The sequence below is a fragment of the Papilio machaon genome, chromosome 8, assembly GCF_912999745.1.
Source record: "Papilio machaon chromosome 8, ilPapMach1.1, whole genome shotgun sequence".
NCBI classification, from domain to species: domain Eukaryota; kingdom Metazoa; phylum Arthropoda; class Insecta; order Lepidoptera; family Papilionidae; genus Papilio; species Papilio machaon.
Genome location: NC_059993.1, coordinates 7,797,564 through 7,820,250, shown reverse-complemented (window position 1 = coordinate 7,820,250; position 22,687 = coordinate 7,797,564). Strand labels below are relative to the sequence as shown.

General features: G+C 34.0%; 1 protein-coding gene across 3 annotated transcripts; it reads left to right on the top strand.

Annotated features, from left to right (window-relative positions):
- Nucleotides 1-811: 811 nt before the first annotated feature.
- Nucleotides 812-22,057, top strand: LOC106720321. Of its 3 annotated transcripts, XM_014514946.2 has the most exons (26): nucleotides 812-987; nucleotides 9,521-9,703; nucleotides 9,947-10,087; nucleotides 10,307-10,339; nucleotides 11,492-11,674; nucleotides 11,930-12,073; nucleotides 12,159-12,341; nucleotides 12,447-12,578; nucleotides 12,656-12,970; nucleotides 13,126-13,440; nucleotides 13,522-13,836; nucleotides 13,929-14,117; nucleotides 14,239-14,379; nucleotides 14,456-14,776; nucleotides 14,974-15,156; nucleotides 17,905-18,036; nucleotides 18,109-18,432; nucleotides 18,581-18,769; nucleotides 18,928-19,065; nucleotides 19,257-19,358; nucleotides 19,686-20,000; nucleotides 20,083-20,239; nucleotides 20,313-20,479; nucleotides 21,017-21,343; nucleotides 21,415-21,594; nucleotides 21,829-22,057. In XM_014514946.2, exons 1-26 carry the CDS (start codon nucleotides 816-818, stop codon nucleotides 22,014-22,016), a joined length of 5,169 nt encoding a protein of 1,722 aa, XP_014370432.2. In that variant the 5' UTR covers nucleotides 812-815; the 3' UTR covers nucleotides 22,017-22,057. The 3 variants fall into 3 exon arrangements, with proteins under 3 accessions (XP_014370432.2, XP_014370433.2, XP_014370434.2); XM_014514947.2 differs by lacking the exon at nucleotides 10,307-10,339; XM_014514948.2 differs by lacking the exon at nucleotides 19,257-19,358.
- The last annotated feature ends 630 nt before the right edge of the window (nucleotides 22,058-22,687 follow it).

Genomic DNA, 22,687 nt, shown 5'->3' with positions numbered 1-22,687 from the left:
AGTCGATCCATGCTATTATTTATCTTACTAAAATATGAAAGAGTAAACTGATTGATTGTCTGACTGGCTGATATAAAAAGCACAGCCGAAACTATTGGGCATAGACTTGCACACAGATTACTACGCAGACGAGCACTAAGAAAGTTATTTACGAAATTCATCCACTAAAGGTCGAAATAAGGTATTAAAAGTTTCTATTCCGTTATTCCTTCGTCAGAATTACTAGGAAATTGACATAAATGCTTTTCCTGCTTTCAAATTTGTCCTGTAAAAGTTTGTAAAAGTCTTTAAAACTTGGTTTAGACTTTTAAACACTACGCGAACGAAGTAGCGGGAAACAGCTAAACATTCATATTACAATTGTTAAAAACTTAAATCATAACCCGACTGACTCAGGAAGGTACGAGTATATAGTGAATGCGAATGTTTAGATGTATGGATAGATGGATGTTTGTTACAAGGTATCTCCAGCAGTCTGCAACAATCTAGCTGAAATTTGGATTAGATGTAGAACATTGTCTGAATGATTACATAGGCTATCAATTAAGTTTTTTTAAAACCGTGTATTTATTTATAATTGAATCAAGTAAGACAAGGTCATTGAAAATGGATCAAGTTAAATTAAAAAGTTAAACAAGTTTTTGTTTTTGAAGTCTTTTGTTTTCATTAGGAAAAATGTGGTAGGGCGGCGAGAGCGAGAGGTTGGGCGGGCGGGTGTTCGTGCGTTGATTGCGCATGCGCGTTTGGGCGCGAGGTGCGAGTGTGCGCGCGCGGCGGCGGCGCACGCGCGGCGTCAGTTCGCGCGCGCCTTCGACATGGCTCGGTGGCTGCCGGCCCTCGTGGCCCTCGCGGCGCTCCTCCTCGCCGCGCCGCCCGCGCTCGCGCGCAAGTCCGCCCCTCACAAAGCCGAACCCCAGATCGAGGAGGTCACCGCCAAGCAGCTGGAGCGAATACTGGAGGACAAGGACTTCGTGGCGGTGTACTGGTGTAAGTGCGGCCCGGCGCTGGCGCCCCGCCAGGCCTGCGCCGACGGCGCCCGTCCAAATGGGTTATCGCCGAGTTAATGATCTTCGGTCGGGCGCGGAGGACCGCCCGATATTTTCGAAGCTTCGCTCGGTCCTGCGTCTCGTTATGCAACAGACATAAAACTTGACCCGGCCGCTGCGGCCGTCGACGACGCCTAAAATGGCGGCGAGTCTCGGACTCCACGGCACCGGTGCTGGCGCGGCAAGGTCGCCGGGCGCCTACGCTCCGCACCGGCTAAAACTATAGCGGAGACGGAGTGCGTCGCCGCCGCCGCCTGTTCCGCTGAAATAGATCTCTCTTACGTTGTGTTGGCATTTCGACTATTTTCGTTTGTCGCCAACGATTGTATGGTGTCCATTGACATGTCGCTCTCTGTCACCCGATGTTGTCTGACGATGGGACTGCCTCTAAGTAGTCTAACTAATAAATATCAAGTTGCTACAGTTATTTTACCATGTCTGAACACGATTGTACTCCTTGTATTTGTGTTCATTCAAAGAAACGTTTGAACAGACGACGTCGCTTTAATTATTCAAGACGCGAAAATGTTTAATTAATCAATGTCAAAACGACAAAACGGTCATTTGTCTAATGAACTTTCGTATCGGTACTGTTTGCAGTACTCCCTTGGTTCGGAACGGTCTCCTTGCAACTGGTTTCATAACTAATATACGCGTCGGTCGCTCTGAAAGCTCCACATCAATGTCCGACGTCAAAATAAACATAAACAAAACATTAAACTTCATAAACATTCCGCGCAGATCATCAGGAACATAACAATAACGAGCCGTTGAAAACTTCTACGTGTTACTTTCATATTTTGATTTTATTTTTAAATTAACTATCCAGGACTTATTAAAAATTCAGAATTGTGAGAAAACAATTAATTTACTAAAATATTTTTATGAATTGTATGGAAACATTCATTCTTTGAATAAAATACTCAAGCCATATCTATGCCGTGATCTGTCTTAAGATTAAAATAGGTCTCATGTGGGAGTTCTATAAATTAACAAAAAGAAATATCTCCAGTCTCCAGATTTATCAAGATTAACTACACCGGTAATCTACTGGCATCTTCAACGTGAATCGAGTTAAAGAATTTAGTTACACGATGTTAGTTTGATCTGACAACGCCTGCCGGTATTTAAAACGATTTGTATTTTAAAAATAGTGCCAGTTGCCAGTATAATGTTTTAGAAAAAGACATAATTACGAAAATGCTCCGCAACACAACTGTTGCGTTTGGATAACATCCAAAATCATGGTACATTATCAATTTAGTTACCGGATTAATGAAAATCACGACATTTTTCTCTGAAGAATGGATGTAAAAAATCATTCGTGCGAGGTTAACGGAAAAATAGATATAAGCAAGGGCAAACATGGCGTCAATGTTGGCGGGAAATTTTGACATTACGCCATTAGGTACTGTCATGTTAGGGGTTAGGCACGACAATTATTTTACACTCTATTGATGTAAACTACTTCAATTTGCTTAAGCAAGGTTGTTACATTCGATTTAGAATATTATTGACGCTATTAACCCACATATTTAGAGAGTTGTTACAAACAGATGCTAAGAGAACACCCTTTAGTGTTAGCAAACAAACGGTCTAGACACCATATTATGTGTTAACCGCTTTGCTCCTGACTAAATGTAAACGGCAAGAAAGCTAGAAAATTAACTATAAAAATTATAAGTTTTATTTACAGCGATATTCCGTAGTTTCAACATTTACCAAACTTTATCATTTTACTATAACGCATAAATCACAAAATGCCAAAACAACTTATCCATGGGTTTTCAACAAAAAGCAAAAATTAATTTTTCCGTTCGTGCATTAATCAAGAAGTTAAAAGAAAACTAAAATTAAAATAGTGTTCGTGTTAATTCCGTTGAAATTTATGTGCCTTTGCGTATCTTACTTCTGAACGATTTATTAATAAGAAAACTAGAAGAAACTAGTTCTTTCGCGTGGTAACAGAATTTTTTTTTTGTTTGTAATACTGATCATATCTGGTTTGTTAGAGTAGCTTTTTCCAGACGTGGCTGTGTCCTTAAAGATTTAATAAGGTAAAAGGAAAACTGAAAAGACAATGTTTTAGTTTCATACTTAAAAGAAAAGTGGTAATTTTAACGCACAATGACATCCATATATTTCTTTACTTTATGAAATACTTTATTGTAACGTTTTAATATTTTTTTTTTTTTGGGCGGCCCTATGCCGCCCTCTCGTTCCCCTAACATAGTTTAGGTCAGGGACTTGGGGTGCGAAATTAATCTTTATTTACTTTATTAATAATTTAAAAACCAATTACATAAATCTTAAATTAATATCACATTCGTTAAAACTTAAATAACTTTAAAATACAATAAAACCAATAAAATAATACATTTTAAATATCTATATACATTTTAAAAATTTCCATAAAAATAATAATACATTCAAACGTTTTAATATTATGGCCAATCATCAAACTAATGTCCAATATAACTGTACTCGTTGGTTAACACTGTACTTTAACAAGAATATAATTACATATATCAAACACCTAAGTGTGGGTCTAATGGTTAAACATACGGACATTAAATCTCGTGGCCGAGCGTCGAAAGTTCCAATTCCACCATTCGAATAATGCCACAGATAAAATAAGTTTTTTACAGGTGCTTCTATAGTAAAAACTCACGTTTGTTAGTTTATGATCTAAAACAGCGATAAATCACGTTTTTAAAAATTATAATGGCGTTAGAAACGAGGCTATTAATTTATTGGCAGCTGATCGTTGGTGAATCAGATGTTACGTTCCTATTCACGTAATCCGATAATTGACAGGAATGCTTTTTAAATGTAATCCATATTAGCTGTTGCCCACGACTCCATTCGCGCGGAGTTAAAAAAAAAAACTAATTAGTACCTTATGTGTTCTTCTGGACTATGTTCTACATATATGCCAAATTTCAGCGAGACCCATTCAGCCGTTCTGGAGATACCTTCTAAATTAAAGTTTTAATTTTTATTGTAAAATAACCAAGTAGTTATCAATTTAGTGAAAGCCTTATTTATTGATCCTTATTATGTTTATGTGAAACACTATTAAACATACAAATATTTAATCCCCTTATAAATCTGGACCTAAATAATTTAAGTAACAGTTCAGTTCCGCGTATAAATCAAGTTGTTAGTCTAAATTTGTATCGTTGGTTTATAATTACAGTGGATTTCCACTGTAATGACGTATCACATATGTTGCTATCTCTGTTTTTTGAAGAGATTGAGACGGATGGTAAAGTTAGGTATATTAGTGCTTTGACAATGGAAACCCATGGCGTAGAACAGAGATGATTTTTATTGCATATAAAATTGAGTTTTGTACGATTGGAACAAGGGTTATTTTATTTTTTAGCCGACTTCAAAAAGAAGGAGGTTATCAATTCGTCTGTATTTTTTTTTTTTTTTATGTGTGTTACCGCGATACTCCGCCCCTGGTGGTCCGATTTTGATGAAAAATATTTTAATCGAAAGGAAGTGCTTGCAGGTGGGTCCCATTTTTTTGTTTTTTTTTTTAAATAACTAGAAGACTAGTAGATTTTGAATATAGCTTCAAAATTTGTTGCGAAGATTAGGGACATTTTTGCTTTCAGCGCTTACGTAGGCTAAACTATAGGACCTACATAAAAATGATGTATGGCGAATTGTAGCTCTTTAAATGTGCTAAATAAAAGTCAGCGATAGCATATATCTATCTTTTATAGTTTTCTCACAATAACCATTTTTTTCTTCAGAAACATCAATTAAATTCATGCCCTATTTCCGACGCTATTATTCGAGTTCAGTATTAACCCTTATGTAAATAAACATGTTCATTATCAAGAGAATTTAATGTAGATTATATTTGCAATTGAAACTATATCATTCTGTCTAATAGTTTAGGAGATATCGTAAGAATAAAATTACGCGGAAACGAAAAATGCTACATGAAAAGCACAATTTTGCTTTCTGGACTTACGTAGGTCAAACTATATGACTTACATAAAAATGATGTCTGGAGTAATTATAGATCCTTAAATTTGCTAAATAAAAGTCTTCGGTGGCATATATCTATCATCTATGGATGTCTCACAAAAACCATGTTATTGTGAACAAACTTCGATTAAAATGGACACGAAAAACAGCGCCGTAAGCTTACGGCACTATTATATTATATTCGATATGAATCCTTATCCAAATAAATATGTTTTATGGCAAGAGTATTAAATGCAGATTACATTAGCCTTTAAACTATGTAATTCTGATCAATAGTTTGGGAGATATTAAATAATTAAAAACTACGCGCATTCGAAAAATGCTAGTGCGGCGCGCGGCTGGACCAAATTAAAGGTACGCTACGATGTATTAGTTCGGTAATTTTCAATTTGTATACCGATTTTGATAATTATTTCATTGTTTAAAGGATAAGTGGTTATCTGCTGCATTCTAAATTAGTTTTTGAATTGAAATACACACATATCAAATAGGAAAGTCCTTTTCTTTATTTGTCTTATTTATGTCTTTATACGTATTAACGAAATTTGTAATTGAACTTCAAATTCACTAAAAATTGTGAAATAAAACAAAAATTTTAAGAAAAAAAAATAGCCGACTTCAAAAAAAAACAATCTCAAACAAAATGCACTGAAAAGTAACCTAAAAAAACCAATTTCAAACAAAATACACTCAAAAGTAACATAAAAAAACAATTTCAAACAAAATGCACTCAAAAGTAACCTAAAAAAAACCAATTCAAACAAAATGCATTCAAAAGTAACATAAAAAAACAATTTCAAACAAAATTCACTAAAAAGAAACAAAATAATGTCATGAAAACTCTCTAAACTCTAGTAGTTGCTCTCGTTGCGCTCTCTAATAGTAGGGGCTCAGTTTTCCGCAACTCCACGACTAGCGCGTATTTTGCGTGTCTCTAAACTCTAAAGAAAGTTCTCTTCTTTCTTGTAACATGTCTATATTGTATAATTATTGTTATTTTGGAGTCGGTTTCGGCCTAAGTAGGGACATAAACGTAAGTATGTCTAATACATCTCAAATATAAAATGTCATCTATTTACTTCGGCCGACACCGACTGCGAAATAACAATAATTATACAATATAGACATGTTACAAGAAAGAAGAGAACTTTCTTTAGAGTTTAGAGACACGCAAAATACGCGCTTGTCGTGGAGTTGCGGAAAACTGAGCCCCTACTATTAGAGAGCGCAACGAGAGCAACTACTAGAGTTAAGAGAGTTTTCATGACATTATTTTGTTTCTTTTTAGTGAATTTTGTTTGAAATTGTTTTTTTATGTTACTTTTGAATGCATTTTGTTTGAATTGGTTTTTTTTAGGTTACTTTTGAGTGCATTTTGTTTGAAATTGTTTTTTTATGTTACTTTTGAGTGTATTTTGTTTGAAATTGGTTTTTTTAGGTTACTTTTCAGTGCATTTTGTTTGAGATTGTTTTTTTCACATCTTTTCAAATCTTTTGATAAAAAAGACGCGCAAAATAAAATTAAACCTTGATTCAATTTTCTAAAGCTCACTTTTATTTGAATTTAATTTGATAAATTTAATCTGCTCCCCGCCCCGATTTGTGTTAACAGGCCCTTAGTTGTTAAAAAACAATTGCAGCGTGCAAACACCCACCCGCGCAATGCTGTTTGTTTATAATTGGACAGATATACTCGCATAACTTTGCTACTGGAGGTATCTATGTAAAATAACGTAATATTTTTATTAAATAGCCCAAGTACTGACAATGAGAAACAGCTTTGTTTATTTATTTTTGAACTGACAATCGAGCATTTTGGTATTCTGAAATTATGCTGGCTAAACATTCATATATTCAAGAGTATATAAGAGCTGGAAAAGATCGTATGATCGTCAGTTTATTCAGGCGATTTTTTTTGTATTTCGTTCATTTCAGAAATGGTTAGAAATACCACATATCTAGGGAACTTACTTCTTACTAATGTAATTAATGAGAATGTTTGAATGTATGTATGTATGTATGTATGGATGGATGTTTGTTGGAAGGTATTCTCCGTAATGGCTCAACGGATCTTGATTAAATTTCGCATAGATGTAGAACATAGTCTGGAAGAACAAATAGGCTACTTAATAAGTTTTTATTTTAATTCCGCGCGGACGCAACTGCGGGCGACAGCTAGTTTCCTATTAAAAAAAAATTGCTATGTGCCATTGACATATATACTTTCAGCAGTAAATAAATCTCGTTTGAATAAATAAGTCTTATGAAGAACGTAATAAATATTATAAATCAAATAATTTATCATACATATTAGCTATTTATTTAATGTTTTGTTCACGGACACGACGTGTATTTTAAAGTTTAGATTTCTATTAAATATGCGAACTCTTAAATTTAAGTATTTGTCCAACAAAACTAAAACAGACAATGAATCATGATATTCAGTACGGCGTAGATTAAGTGCTTAGGATTATGTTCATGCAATAATTTCGTAAATCAAAAGCAAGTCTTTTGCTCATGATGTTAATGTTCCCTGTGCTACTTATTTGTTACAAAAACCGTATTATCATTTGTTTCAACAAAAGTCAATTAAAACACGTGCAGTATTATTGTTATTTAAAAACAAAACAGTTGAACCTGGACGCGAGAGTCTAAGGGACCGCGATATTTTTTTCGCTTATAGAAATTTCTCTGTAACCCGAATTTCTCGCTTATGGAGGTCGTGTCAGAATCAAAAAATGACTCTCGCTTATAGAGGTTTCTCGCTTATCCAGTTCTAAGTTATTCAGGTTCGACTGTTGTTACTTTTAATTTTTAATACGTAGGTATTCTAGCCACAATACCCTTTTAATTCTATATGTGGGTTTCCAATGTTTACACGTGGACGTTATTCGTTTATCCATCTTATTTAAAAAGAAAAACATTTCTATATAATGGACCACAATCCTGTGGTTGGCAGAGTAACGTCATTTCTGCAAAAGCTGTGACTGTCTGAAGGCAGCCTTAATTATTACTTACATTTAATGATGAATACTTGAATTTTTCCTTTTTAGTTAGTTTAATGTTTATAAGAGTTATTAATAACATGCTATACAAGTCCAGTGCCTCCTAAAATTAAGTTATAATTTTATTATTATGTGCAAACTTACGTTGATAACTACACTAGAGATGATCAGGGCGAGCGATTAGAGTCCCATACTGTGCCACAATGCTTACAGTTTTGTGGTACACTTTACTAAGAAACTAATTTTCTTTCAGATTTAGTTTTGATACAGTTATATCAATATATTCCTAGACTATATGTGTCCAATATTAAAAATCTATTTTCTGGTTATATAAATATAGAAGATTTTATTTAATTAGACTTTCATTGTATTTAAACGCCATCTGTCACTCTGTCACTATAATAAATTAAAAGGCATTTTTTATGTTACAAATTATGACAGGGTAGAAAGCTTTCCGAGCCCGCCTATGCACCGTTTTTAGCTAGTTAATTAAAATAAATATTGTTTGCAAAGTAATTTGTTTAACATAATTTTAGAGCTTTGAGGTTATCCGAAGCGTTGCAAGTCGTTAACTTCCCGCGCGGCCGCAGAATGGACCGCGACGTGGCCGTAGCTCGTAAATCCTCCACGCATATGACTATTTACATTTGCCACGAGTTTATTTTCACTCAAATATATAATTTTACAAGTACTCAATTTAAATACGAATAAATTAATAGAGAATGGCACAGAAAAGAGAACATCTGAGGTTGCTCCAGAATATCGGAAGTTCATAATTATCACCAATTTAGTTTAGATAGAGTTTAGGTTTATTTAATTAAGTGGTTTACGTTGCCGTCGTTTCTAGTCTCGTAGTCGTAGTAATCTTCGGAATTCTTAGTGGCCTCTATTCTTGGCCTTCATATAAAATAGTCTAATTTCTCTGATGGCGAAAGAACTCTTTAGTTCAAATAAAATCCCTCACACTATCTTCAAAATATTGATTATAAATATCTTCAAAATAAAATTGTATTTAATAGTTATTATATTAAATGCATACATTTTAGTTTAACTTGGTATGTAGTGCGTCTGTTAGAACTTCGGAAATAATTCTCTATGTAATGACGTCGGTGTCTGAGAGAAGATATTTGCGGAAAAAGATTGCAAACAAATAGAATAGATACAAGGTTAAAATACATAGGCATTTTACTTGCAATCAATTGAAGTACAAATTCTAAGCAGCTCTTATTTGGGAATTTATTATAAATTCTTATAGATACACTAGTATGTATGGAATAGTATCACCAGTGCCGTGCATTTGAATAAATAAATCAAGAACCATTATGGATGGAATACGTAAAATTGACGTGATTAAGAAAGAAGTGAAGGTTGAAACAATTGATGAAAACTAAATGCGGATCACACGTAGAGAAGGATAAGACCAGAGAAATGATTACAACGATAATTAATCTGTGTTAACAGATGCCAGAAGCTGCGTTACCTGTGACAAAGTACTGGAAGAACTGGAGAAAATCGATGACGACACAGACACTTTCGGCGTCGACTTCGTCAAGATCAACGACAAGAGACTCGCAAAGCAGTATGGCATCACGAAATTCCCCGCCCTCACGTACTTCCGTGAGAAGGAGCCGATTATTTACGAAGGTCAAATCTTTACTATTGCTCCTTTTTATCAAATTTTTTGCTTCTTCAGTATGATTTGTCTAAACCAAGGTCTTGGCAGTGATTTAAGAATTTAATTTCTTATTTGAACGGTTATGTCATCAAAAGTTACAAACTAAACAGAATATTGTTCATATAGAAAGATCTTTTAAAACTTATTAAATATTAAATATTAATTGTGATCAATTGGTATTTATTATAAACGTAATTTCGATTATACTTTAGGAGATCTCATGGATGAAGAGAGTGTCCTGGATTTCCTGACGAGTTTAGAAGCAATGGATCTTCCTGACCGGATAGAAGAAGTCAATCAGAAAATTCTAGAAAAGATCATAGAAGAGACCGAATACGTAGCAGTTCTATTTTGTGAGTATCGAACACGTACTCGTGGGTTTTTTGTACTTTAACCAGTTCATCAGCTATTGTGGTAAAATTTGAGCTATTTTCTAAACTAACAAAATAAAAAGTAATGTAAGATTCTAGTAATCGAGTAGTTATTCTTCTCTGTTGGCTTAACTGAACTGTAGACGAAACTGTTCGTAAGAAAATAATCGTGCCGTGTGTTTGATTGTGTTTTTGACGTAGGTCCCGATCTCAGTAAATGCGGGCCGCTGCTCAGTAAGTAAGGTTTTCAGCTCGCGGCATGATTTTTTAATGTCGGTGTTGCTGTAGCTGCTGGCTTACTAGACTAGATATTTTTATTTTAGTGCGGATCTGCTTTTCGCTTGCATTGAAGAATAAATCGAAGAGTTTCAAGAGTTTTTAGATGTGTCTACTGAAGGAGCTTTGAAAAGGAGGAATTCGGTTAACGATTACGTCTGAGTGCTTGGCTCGGAGGCTAAGGCGACATCGTAATATATATTACTCATGAATTCGAAATCGTAATGCTTTAACAAACAAAAGTAGATTCGAGCACCGCAGAATTGCTTTTCTTCGTCAATTTATTGTTTGTCATCTATATGAACTTTTGGCCTATCGCTGTTCTGTATTTTCTTTGATATGTTCCTCTAAAGCAATGCATGTCCATCCGGTGTAGGAGAAGGTTAGAATCAAAATCGCGTTAGCATTATCTGGCCGTGCGGCGAGTTATTTTTGCCGTCCTATTTCTGTCTCGCCAGCCAGCTCGGATTGACGGACCGACTTGTCACGAACACGTCGTCCCTACATTCTAATCGTTAAATTAAATGAGATGAGAGAACAAAAATTTAATTACTAATTTGCCTACTACTATTAAGACACCATTTCAAAATTATAATAAATGATGAAAATTTGATGACCTTGACCCAATATTTCATGATAGGAAATAGCTAGTATAGAAACAGGAGCATGCTATTTGTGAAATTTGTCTACGTAGAAACTATACCGACACACATTCTATAATGCGAACAAACGATACACCAACCGTTGTTGCTATGTTAGAAATTGTAGTAGAATAGTTTATTTTAGCGGATTTCTAGCAAACCCCGTGAATTTAGGTTGGTATGCACATTCAATGAATACCCGAATTCCGAGCACCGAGCACATCTCCTGCTTTTATTGTCATGTACGATAAGTAAAAGTAGACGTATCGTACAAAAGTTTAAATATCATATCTTGCCGACACACGAGGTCTATTGTGTTCACACTCAATTAACTTTCTTTTAACGCACTCAATTCACTGAGCATTGCGCTTACCTGCACTGCCACAAATCCTTATGACGCATGAGAGGAAGTAGGATCAAATGTTGGTACATTTCTAACTATATTGGACGTAAATGCGGTATTTTTCAGATAAACCAGAATGCAAGAAGTGCGCTAAGGCTCTACAGGAGCTGGAGAACATCGACGACGAAGCCGACCAGCTCGGAATCGGCTTCGTGAAGATCCACGACGAGGAGCTCGCCGAAGAGTACAGTCTTGGAGAATTGCCAAGATTAGTATACTACAGGCATCAAATACCTATTATCTACGAAGGTGTGTGACTCATTATATGCTGACGTTCCACACGTCATGAAATTAAATTACAATCAAATGTTTTCTTTATGATTACTGTAGTCATAAACGTTAAGATAACAGGTTCAAGTTTATTATGTTACTAACGACTTTGTTTTATAATTTTAAGTGAGCTTAAATTAAATTCTAATGATGATCAGTTAATGTTAATTTTGAATTATAGTTTTATGTTGAAAACAAAATACGTTAGTTTTAATATCTTTAATTTTATTTAAGGTGAACTAAGCAGAGAGGAAGATGTGTTAGAATGGCTGATAGCGAACAAATCGACCGGGGATGAGGAGGACGTCATTGAGGACGTCACTGCCAAAACGCTTAATACACTAATTGGCAACGTAGATAACCTTGTCGTTTTGTTTTGTAAGTACACTTTTTTATGTACTTAAATTAACTGAGCGAAACAACCATAGTGAAATTGTTTTTAAAATTACTCGTACTGTTTCAGACGATCACGGTGATGAAGAATCGATGACAGTATTAGGAGAGCTTGAAAAAATAGATGATGATTGCGACCGTCACGGAATTCAGTTTGTCAAGATTGATGATACGAAAGCTGCTATAGAATTTGGCATTGACAATCTTCCAGCCATCGTTTACTTTGAAAAGCAGATACCTAATGTTTATGACGGTAAAATACTCTATAGCTATTAAACTCACCGACATGTTCGACCTAATTTTTTAGTCTCAAGCTCGTTAAATTTTATGCCACTAAAAATAAGTTCTTTTTGCGTAGGTGATCTCGAAAATGAAGAAGAAATGCTTGAATGGCTTGTGGATCAACTAGAAAAAGATGAAATCGAGGATGTTACTGACGAAATGCTTGATCGATTGATCAAAGATGGAAAAACTGTAGCAGTCTTGTTTTGTGAGTATTATATTGTTAATAATTAATAATATATGAAGGAATATTATAATTTTTAACGTATATGCTAATATTTACAGATGACAATAATGATCGTAAATCCCAGAAAGTCCTAAACGAACTAGAAAATATTGATGATGAATGTGATCAACTTGGAATAGCCTTTGTTAAAATTGACAACGATGATGAAGCTAAAGAATATGGTATTGAAAAAGTGCCTACATTATTATACTTCGAGAAAGGCATACCTACGTTTTATGAAGGTAATCTAGAAGAAGAAGAGAAAGTACTTGATTGGCTCAGACACCAAGCTGAAAGCGACGAAATAGAAGATATTACCGATGAAATGCTTGACCTCATAATTGAGAAAATGCCTTATGTTGCCGTACTTTTCTGTAAGTCCCTCTATTTTTACTCCACTAATCAATTTTATTAATGGTTCAAAAACATCATGCCATATTTCCGAAAATTGAAGCTATAATCATCGACCTTACTAAATCATCTTCAAAACTGACTTAAAATAAAATACAGATTTCCAAATAATTTTCAGATGACAAGGACCAGAAAAAGAGTCAGAAAATATTAGCAGAACTTGAAAACATTGACGATGAGTGTGACCAGAATGACATCGCATTCGTTAAGATAGATGACGACAAAGAAGCCAAAGAGTACGGAATTGACAATATACCAACAATGGTGTTTTTCGAGAAAGGAATACCACATATTTATGAAGGCGATTTAATGAAGGAAGATGAACTATTAGGATGGTTGCTCCACCAAAAACGTCATAGTGAAATCCCAGAGGTAACCGATGAAATGATGGACAAATTAATAGAAAGTACGCCATACTTAGCTGTGATATTTTGTAAGTATTTAGTATAATCTATCGATTTTGTCTCTTCACTTTTAGGCTACTACTTATTAATATTTACTTATGTTATTACAGACGACAAAGATGATAAACAAGATATCAGGATCTTAAATGAATTAGAAAACATCGATGACGAATTGGAAAAAGAAGGGATTGTAATTGTAAGAATGGATAATGACGCTGAAGCCAAGCAATATGGTATAGATCATTTGCCAACCTTAGTTTATTTCGAAGAAAATATACCTGCGATCTATGAAGGTGACCTCATGAATGAGGATGAAGTGCTGGAATGGCTTATTGAACAGAAGAACAGTGCAACCATCGAAGAAGTTACTGACGAAATTTTAATAGAATTAATTGAGGAACACGAATATGTTGTAGTCTATTTCAGTAAGTGATCATCTCATATCTTGCATTAACGCCTTACCGTAGACATTTTATAATTACAGAGAATTTTAATGACGTCTTTTTTATAATTCCAGGTGGTAAATGTGAAGAAGGTGAAGAGTGTGACAACATTTTGGACGAATTAGAAAATATAGACGATGAATTAGATGAAACTGGCATAATATTTGTTACAACTGAAGATATCGCATTGGCTAAAAAGTACGGCATCAAGACTTTCCCGACACTTGTTTTCTTCAGGAATAAAGACCCTCTTATATATAAAGGTAAATAATTTACCGTACTTAATCTAGCTTACACAAGTGATAAATAACTACAAACTAATTTGTACTGTAAGAACTGAAAGAAATTTCGACTTAATTAATGAAATCTTAACTAAAATTGCAGGTGATATTGAAGATGAAGATGAAGTATTAGCTTGGCTTACTGATGAAAATACACTTGAAATTCCTGGAAAAATTGAAGAAGTAAACTCCAGGATGTTAGAGAAAATTTTAGAAGAGAACGATCATGTGGTAGTCTTCTTTTGTGAGTATACCTAACATTATTTTAGATTTTAGATACTATTTTATCTGAATGTGACTCTAATATACAATATTTATAGATAAAGAGGGTGACAAGAAATCTCAAAAAATATTAAGTGAATTAGAAAACATTGATGATGAATGTGAAGAGAAGAATATTGATTTTATTAAGACATCGGACGAAGGTGTGGACAAGGAATATGATCTGTCAGAATTGCCAGCTTTAGCTTTCTATCGCCACAAATTCAGAACTATCTACGACGGCGATTTAATGCATGAAGACGCTATATTGAAGTGGGTACTGGAACTGCACGATTCCCAACCTGATGTTATTGAAAACGTTGACAGGAAAACACTCAAAGATCTGATTGATGACGTTGAACATCTTGCAGTATTCTTTTGTAAGAATTTTATGTTTTTCTCTTCTTTTAACATATTGTATAAAAATTATCGTAAAACTTTATATTTTTGTACCTACAAATTATAATATTTACTTCTTTATATACTGTTTGCAATCTAAACCTTCTACAATTGGTTTTGAGTCTCTAAATTTTGTTTTCGAATCTTTCTTTTATTTTATTGTTCTTTCTTTTTCCAGATAGTGAAGATTGTGATACTTGCGACGATATATTAGAGGAATTGGAAACGATAGATGATGATACAGACAAACACGGTATTCAGTTCGTCAAATCCAAAGATTCTAAGTTGGCATCAGATATTGGTATTTTCAGTTTCCCAGCTTTAGTTTACTACGAAACAGGTGTACCTATAATGTATGACGGTAAGTGAATTTGAGTGTTAGTATTTTTATGGAATTGTAATTCTTTTAAGTATCAAATTTTGTTAATGCCTTCTCTAAACGTATTTATTTTAGCAAGTCGCAAGATAATTGAACGGAGTCATTCTTGTAAATTTATTGAATTTTTTTACATGGTCTGTTATTTTTTTAAGATGTAATATAATTTATGCGATATTAACAGAAATTAAATTGTGCCAGCTTAAATGTTTGTATTATAATCGAGATTTTATCCTGTTTATAGGTGATTTAAAGAATGAAAATAAGGTTCTGCAGTGGCTTGTAGATCAAAAAAGTAAGAATCCACATCCATTTTAAAAATTATAATTTAAATATTTATGATATATAAAACATTTATATCTTATATCGTCGTTTCCAACAATATGCATGACATCATTCTTTATGTTTGTACAAATAAAATAATACTTTATGCCTTTATTACTGAATGTTTGAGCTACGTCATTTTGCATGACAGTTACTAATGCCTGCAGGTGAAGATAGCCACCGAAAAAGATATAATACTAATACTAAAACAATGGCCAATGCAGATGGTGATAAAGCCTCTGGTCTCAAAAGAAGTAAACGGAACTTGAATGACATTAAGATGAACACGCGGAAAGAGTCACAGTGGACGCAAGAAAAGGCTAAACCAAAGCTTATGTCGCAACCAAAATTTAGAGGTCAAAAAATAAACCATGAAGATGATAATGATGACGACGACGACGACGATGATGATGATGATAATGATGACGATGACGACGATGATGATGGTGATGATGACGACGACGACGATGATGGTGATGGCGATGATGATGGCGATGATGACGACGATGATGACGATGATGCCGATATTGAGGATGAATATGACGACGGCGATAACGATGGTGAGGATGATGATGATGACGAGGATGACGATGATAACGAGGATGACGATGAGGAAGATGACGATGAAACTGACACCAGAGTCAGCACTGACGGAGATGATGCAGAGGATGACCACAATTATTACAGTTATTTCGGTAGCATTAAACAAATTTTAACAGGTAAATTGGTAGTATTGGACCCTGAGAGCAGACCCTGCACGGAGGCACCGACGTATCCCAGTCACACATCTGCATGGTCGAACAAAAGAACCCGCATGGGTCCTCAGTAGCTATCGCCTGCAGTCATTCGCGAACGCTTGACGAATTAAATGTTTTAGTTCTTATACTAACATAATATTTAGAATTAATAGCGCGCATAACAAATAGGCGCATAAATTACAAATTTGCACAGTATTAACTCTAAAGTTAACTGTAAATGTATTTTTCCAATTTTACGGGTTATAAACAACAAATTTTTACTGACTGCAGGCGATCGCTGTTTCTACATTGGATTGGGAGCGAAACCGGCTGTCCCTAAAATGACATACGAACCTTACCAGTGCTGTCCAACCAAAGTAAAGAGTCCGACAAAAGTGGCGAAGGCGACACCAACCAAGGTTCCGCCGAAGAAGTTGGACAAGAAACAACCGGCCTTGGAGAGACCGAACAAGGGGAACAAGGGCAAAGCTCTAGCTAAGCCCGACAGGCCGACTAAAGGGAAAAAAGGTTTATTCGGCTCTGACAATATTTGGTGGTGGTAAACTCTTATTGTTAGATCCTTATTTAAAATGTTGTTACCGGATGAAAGATTGTAAGGTATCAAGAGGAGACGAACGTTTTTACCTCAATTCAAGATTTAATATCACAGTTGCTTGACGTGTTCAGATTTCAATCATCGATTAATAATCCATTTTTTTATTTTTGTGAATTCGTATCTCTTGGACCTTATCAACATCTAACATAATTGTACGTTGTATTAATACTTTGTACACAAACTGTATTCACCGAATTACAAAAAACATTACACTATTTCTTCATTTTATCAACTAAATCATACTTTTAATTGAGGTAGCATAACATCATTGAACAAAAAAAAAATTTAAAAAGTATTATGATTTTATATTTTTATTTCTTGATAAGGAGCTCAATGGTGCTAAATATTGGAATTGTAGAACTCTAAGAAGGTGTACAAATCGTTATTTGACTTTATTTTAATTCCAATATTTAGTGCTGGAAGGTGAGGTGAAACATCAAACAAAGGCATTTCTTTTTGTATTCACATTGCCGTATCATCTTGAAAGACTTATTGTTCTAAGTATTTCATGTTCATATAGTTTTCTAGTCTTTTCATTATCATTATATTGTAATAAATTTGAAGTAAATACAATAACATTACGAGATATTAAAAGTAAAAACTTTTAATTGTAAACGACAAACACCACCAATTCTGTGAACAAACATCAAAAATTTGACCTTATTCTAGTCAATAATTAGTCGTACTTACTTAAATGATCATGCACAGACTACTTAACCTGCTAGTTTAGGCTCTAACAGGGCTGGCGTTGTGAAACATATAAAAGGTTGTATTGATTGTACGAAATTAAGCATGTATGTTTTATTATTTTTTTGTTACAATGTTATAACGGCGCTGATATAATATTGTTTTTTGTTAAATAAATACAATTTTCTATTATTGTATTTATTATTGCTCATTTCACAAACGAATGATGTCGGCATGGTAGTTGTACGAGCATGCCTATTTTTGGATGTACCTGGTAAGTTTTAATTAGATCAAATGGATGTGGTTTCTTAATTATCTATGTTGTATTTAATGAACATTTCAGCATTGAAGTAATTTTAAACATTGTAGGAAACCTATTGGATGAATCTGAAGTACTCGATTGGATGGTTAAACAAAAGGAAGATGAGTCTATTGAAGAAATCGATAGAGATGAGTTGTTCAAATATATTGAAACTAAAGAATTTCTGGCTGTCGTATTTTGTAAGTTTAAATCTATTCATCTGAACATGCAAGATTGGTTTCGTATATTTAAATATTTTGTTATATCTACAGATAGAGATGACGATCCGGGAAGTCCAAGAGTATTGAGACATGTGGAATTAATCGATGATGAAGCAGCAGAATATGGAATAAAAATTGTGAAGTGCAGTGATCGTCTGATGGCCAAGAAGTATGGTTTCCGGAATCCACCAGGCATTACTTACTTTAGAAAGACAAAATATATTAATTATGATGGTGACATAGATGACGAAGAAGAAATATTAGACTGGCTAACCAATCCAGAGAACATGGAACTAACGGACCACATTGAGAAAGTCAATAGAAAGATGTTTCAGAAAATAAGGCAAACATCTGATTTTGTAGCCGTATTCTTTTGTAAGTTTTCATATCCTCTTTTCATTTCAATGTCTACTCCTATCATTTAGTATTTCAATTATCAGATTTATTGTGATGTGGGATTTTTTCCAACTGTATTAGACATTTTGAAAAATTGAAGCCGTATTTCACTTATTATATGTTTTAGACAGTAATGACTGCAAACAATGCCCCAGAGTGTTGGCGGAGATCGAGCACATAGATGATGACGCCGACGGAGCTGGTATTAATTTTGTCAAAATCGATGACAGACAAATGGCCAAAGAATATGGAGTGTTCGCTTTACCGGCTGTTTTATTCTTCAAGTTGGGATCTAAAGAACCCGTTATATATGCTGGTATGTATGTAGAACTTAATCTGTATGCATACGTAAAAAAAAGTTCAGTTCAGTTCTACTAATTTAACAAAAGTCTGGTGTTTTATTATCTTTGTTTCCGAAATATTATTAACGTTTTAGGAATCACGTATTTACTCCTTTTAAAAATCTGTTAACAGGTGATCTGTATGATGAACAACAACTGCTCAGTTGGTTGCTGACACAGAAAAATCCGGCTGGTGATATCATTGAAGCTCTCGAAGGAAAAGATCTGCTGGACCTAATAGAGGAATCTGTTTCTGTAGCGGTATACTTTTGTAAGTTAATCTCGTTTCACTTTTAATACTAAAATATTCTTATATTCTTTCTTATACTTTCTTTTCTATTATTCTTTTATTGTTTCTTCAGTTTGATAATTTTTAAATTATTATTTTTGGATATAAGTAGATATACTACAGGTAAACGTAACGTAAGACTTTTATTAGTAACAAATATGTATTCTTAATAGGGAATAAAACATTATGTGAAATATGCAATTTGAAGGCCATGCAAAAGACAGTCAGAAAAAAAGACAAAGGTCACGATGACGAGGAAGGACAGGAACAAGAGGGTACTATCCCTTATACTTGTTTTCAGTCCATACATATCCCAGTTTTGTTCACATGCATGAGGCACGTTTTCACATACATTGATACCAAATATGAAATGCACTTGATTCATAAACATTATTTGATACCTACAAATATTTGTCACCCCGTGTGGTTTATTGATATGATGAATTGTCTTTAGTTTAGTTGTTACATAGTTTGATTTTTTAATTTCTTCCACATGAATTCGTATTTAGACGTAGTGTAGAATAGTTTTGTTTCAATTATTCATCTAATAAATGATGTTATTAATCAAAAGTTTTGTGGTTGAAATTATGATAATTTTACAGATGGAGTTGACTGCGAGCAATGTACAGGAATATTGGAAGAACTCGAGAATATTGATGATGATTGCGATAGACATGATATAAAATTTGTTAAAACTCAAGATTATTCAATTGCTGAACAATACGGTGTAACTGATTTTCCAGTTTTAGTATACTTCGAACATAACATACCAAATGTCTACGAAGGATCGTTAGCTGAAGAAGAGGAAGTTCTACAGTGGTTGATAACCCAGAAAACGGAAGACCGTATAGAACTCATAACCAGAGTAATGTTAGAGAATATGGTTGAAGAAACACAATATTTGGCGGTTTATTTCTGTAATACACATAAAAATATTTTACAAATCTCGAACGTGCTTCATAAATACTTATACTGATTTGAGACTTGTTTCCTTTTCAGATAAACTAAATTGTCATATTTGTGACCACATACTTGAAGGTTTGGAGAAAATCGATGACGAATGTGATGTATATGGTATTCATATGGTGAAGATCCAAGATCCGCAGCTTGCTAAACGATATTCCATTAAAACTTTCCCAGCTATGGTTTACTTTAGGTACCGCTTAATTCATAAACTAAACCAAAATAACTATAAACTGTTGTTTTAATTTTATTTTTCCATTTGACAGAAACGGAAACCCGCTACTCTTCGAAGGTGATTTGCAGAATGAAGAATCGATCTTAGAATGGCTTATAGATGATGACAATCGTGAATTGGCGGATGAAATTGAATCAGTAAATGAAAGAATGCTTGAAAGATTACTTTATCAATCACATTTACTTGTTGTCTTTTTCTGTAAGTACTATAAACAATACCAATCTATATATCGACGCTGGAAAGCGTAAACGCTGTGACCCCGAAAGTATGAACTTTACAGGAGAGCCAAAAAATGATAACTCGTGAGCTGATACGCCTACAAGCATGCGGTATTTAGCAATGTTGTGTAGTTTGTGCTAACCTATAATAAAATCATTATCGTTTGATAATGGTTGAAATTATTAACGTGTGAAAAACATATTCGCGATTTCAAGGGTTACAGCGTTTATGCTTTCCAGGGTCGATATGTAAAAGAAAGTCGTGTTAGTTACACTATTTATAACTCCAGATCGGTCGAACTGATTTAGCTAAAAATTGATGGGGAGGTAGCTTAGAACTAGGAGACAGACATAGGAACTTTTTTTTATCTTGTGTGCATATTTTTTATTCCGCGCGGACGGAGTCGCCGGTAAAAGCTAGTTAGTATCAATATAAAATGTTCGGAAATTATGTGGCACATTTTGTCCATAGTTTCTTTACAGATCAGTTTGATTGAACAATATAATTTAATTTTAGATGATGACGAAGATTGTCCGGAATGTGAAGAAATACTTGAAGCTTTAGAACAAATTGACGGAGAAGTGGATCAGTATGGTATTGATTTCGTGAAAATAGCTAATGTTGAAGCTGCAGCGAAGTATAATGTAGTAAATATTCCATCATTAGTGTACTTCCGTAAACGTGTGCCGATGTTGTACGACGGAGATTTGCATCATGTAGATAAAGTACTGCAATGGCTGACTTCTCAAGACGTTTTTGAAATCAAAAATGAAATTGAGGAGGTTAACAGAAAAATGTTAGACAAACTCTTGGAAGAGAACGAATTTTTAGCTGTGTATTTCTGTGAGTATAAATATTAATTTGTTTATTTTCAATTAGCTATCCCTCATTTTACTTACTACAAATATTTTTAGATGAAAAGTCTATGGAGAGCAGAGCAGTTTTGGATAAATTAGAAAACATTGACAGCGAGACTGACAATTTGGATATCACATTCGTTAAAATGCAAGACCCACGATACGCCCGTAAATGGGGAGTAACAAAATTACCGGCTATTGTGTACTTTAGAAAACGTTTCCCGAGTATATACAGAGGTAAGTAAAGTTCACTATGAACTGGTAGTTGCAGAATTAGTTTCAGATACTTAAGGAACATGATGCTTTCTGCCCCTCAAAAGTGTCGGCTTACATTTCTTCCATACATTTCTATCAACCGTCATACCTAAATTAAGCATATTCTCTACACAATCTAGCCATACTTTCTTCGGTTTTCCTATATCGTAGTCATGTGCATTCATTTCAGATATTTTATAGATTATTTTGTTGCAGGAGATTTAATGTCCGAGATCGAAGTATTGGAATGGCTACGAAAGAATCGATTCCGACAACCTGAACTCAATATATTTATGTACGCATTGATAGCACTCTCTGTGGCGTTCGTGATGTACACAGCATTCTTGATGCAGTGCTTCAAGCCGTCTTCGCCTACAACCACACAACATCCTAAACAAGCGTGAGGTTATTCCTCAACCAAAGACTAAATTGATACTCTGACCATCAGGTCGACTGTAAAATAATTTTCTTTTAAATATGATTTTGTGCACAAAACTTGTTCAGACATTCAGTGATTCAGATGAAGGTCACATCTGAATTTGTGACAACTCTTTGTTATTTGGGAACAAACTTTTACTTCGATAGAAGTTGTAGAATTATCTATAGATTTGTTGTAATCATATTCTGTTACGATTTGTTATGTTTTCAATGATTCAAAGTTTATGGTTTTATTTCTTTTTTTTTTGTAAAATTATTGGAATGTTTTATTTATTTCGTAACGGGCTATGGATACACTTATGAATGGTAAGTACTTAACATAATTTAATGAGAAATAATATTAACAATATGATATTCTTAATTTTTTTTTTAATTGCAATTAACTATGGATATTTAGTGGATATATCCTGATAATTTAAATCGTGGTTTATAGCGTATGATGGTTTCCATTTCATAATTTTACGTTTTTTATCACTTCATTGTTTATGGCACAATGATTACCATACCAGTTATGTCAACTGCGCCTATTATTTTTAACTTATATAGTAAAACTAAAAAAGACCGCAAAGAATTGCTAATGATCATTTCGTGACGAAAATAATTTCCATTTTAAGTCATTTAAAAAACGAAATAGTTT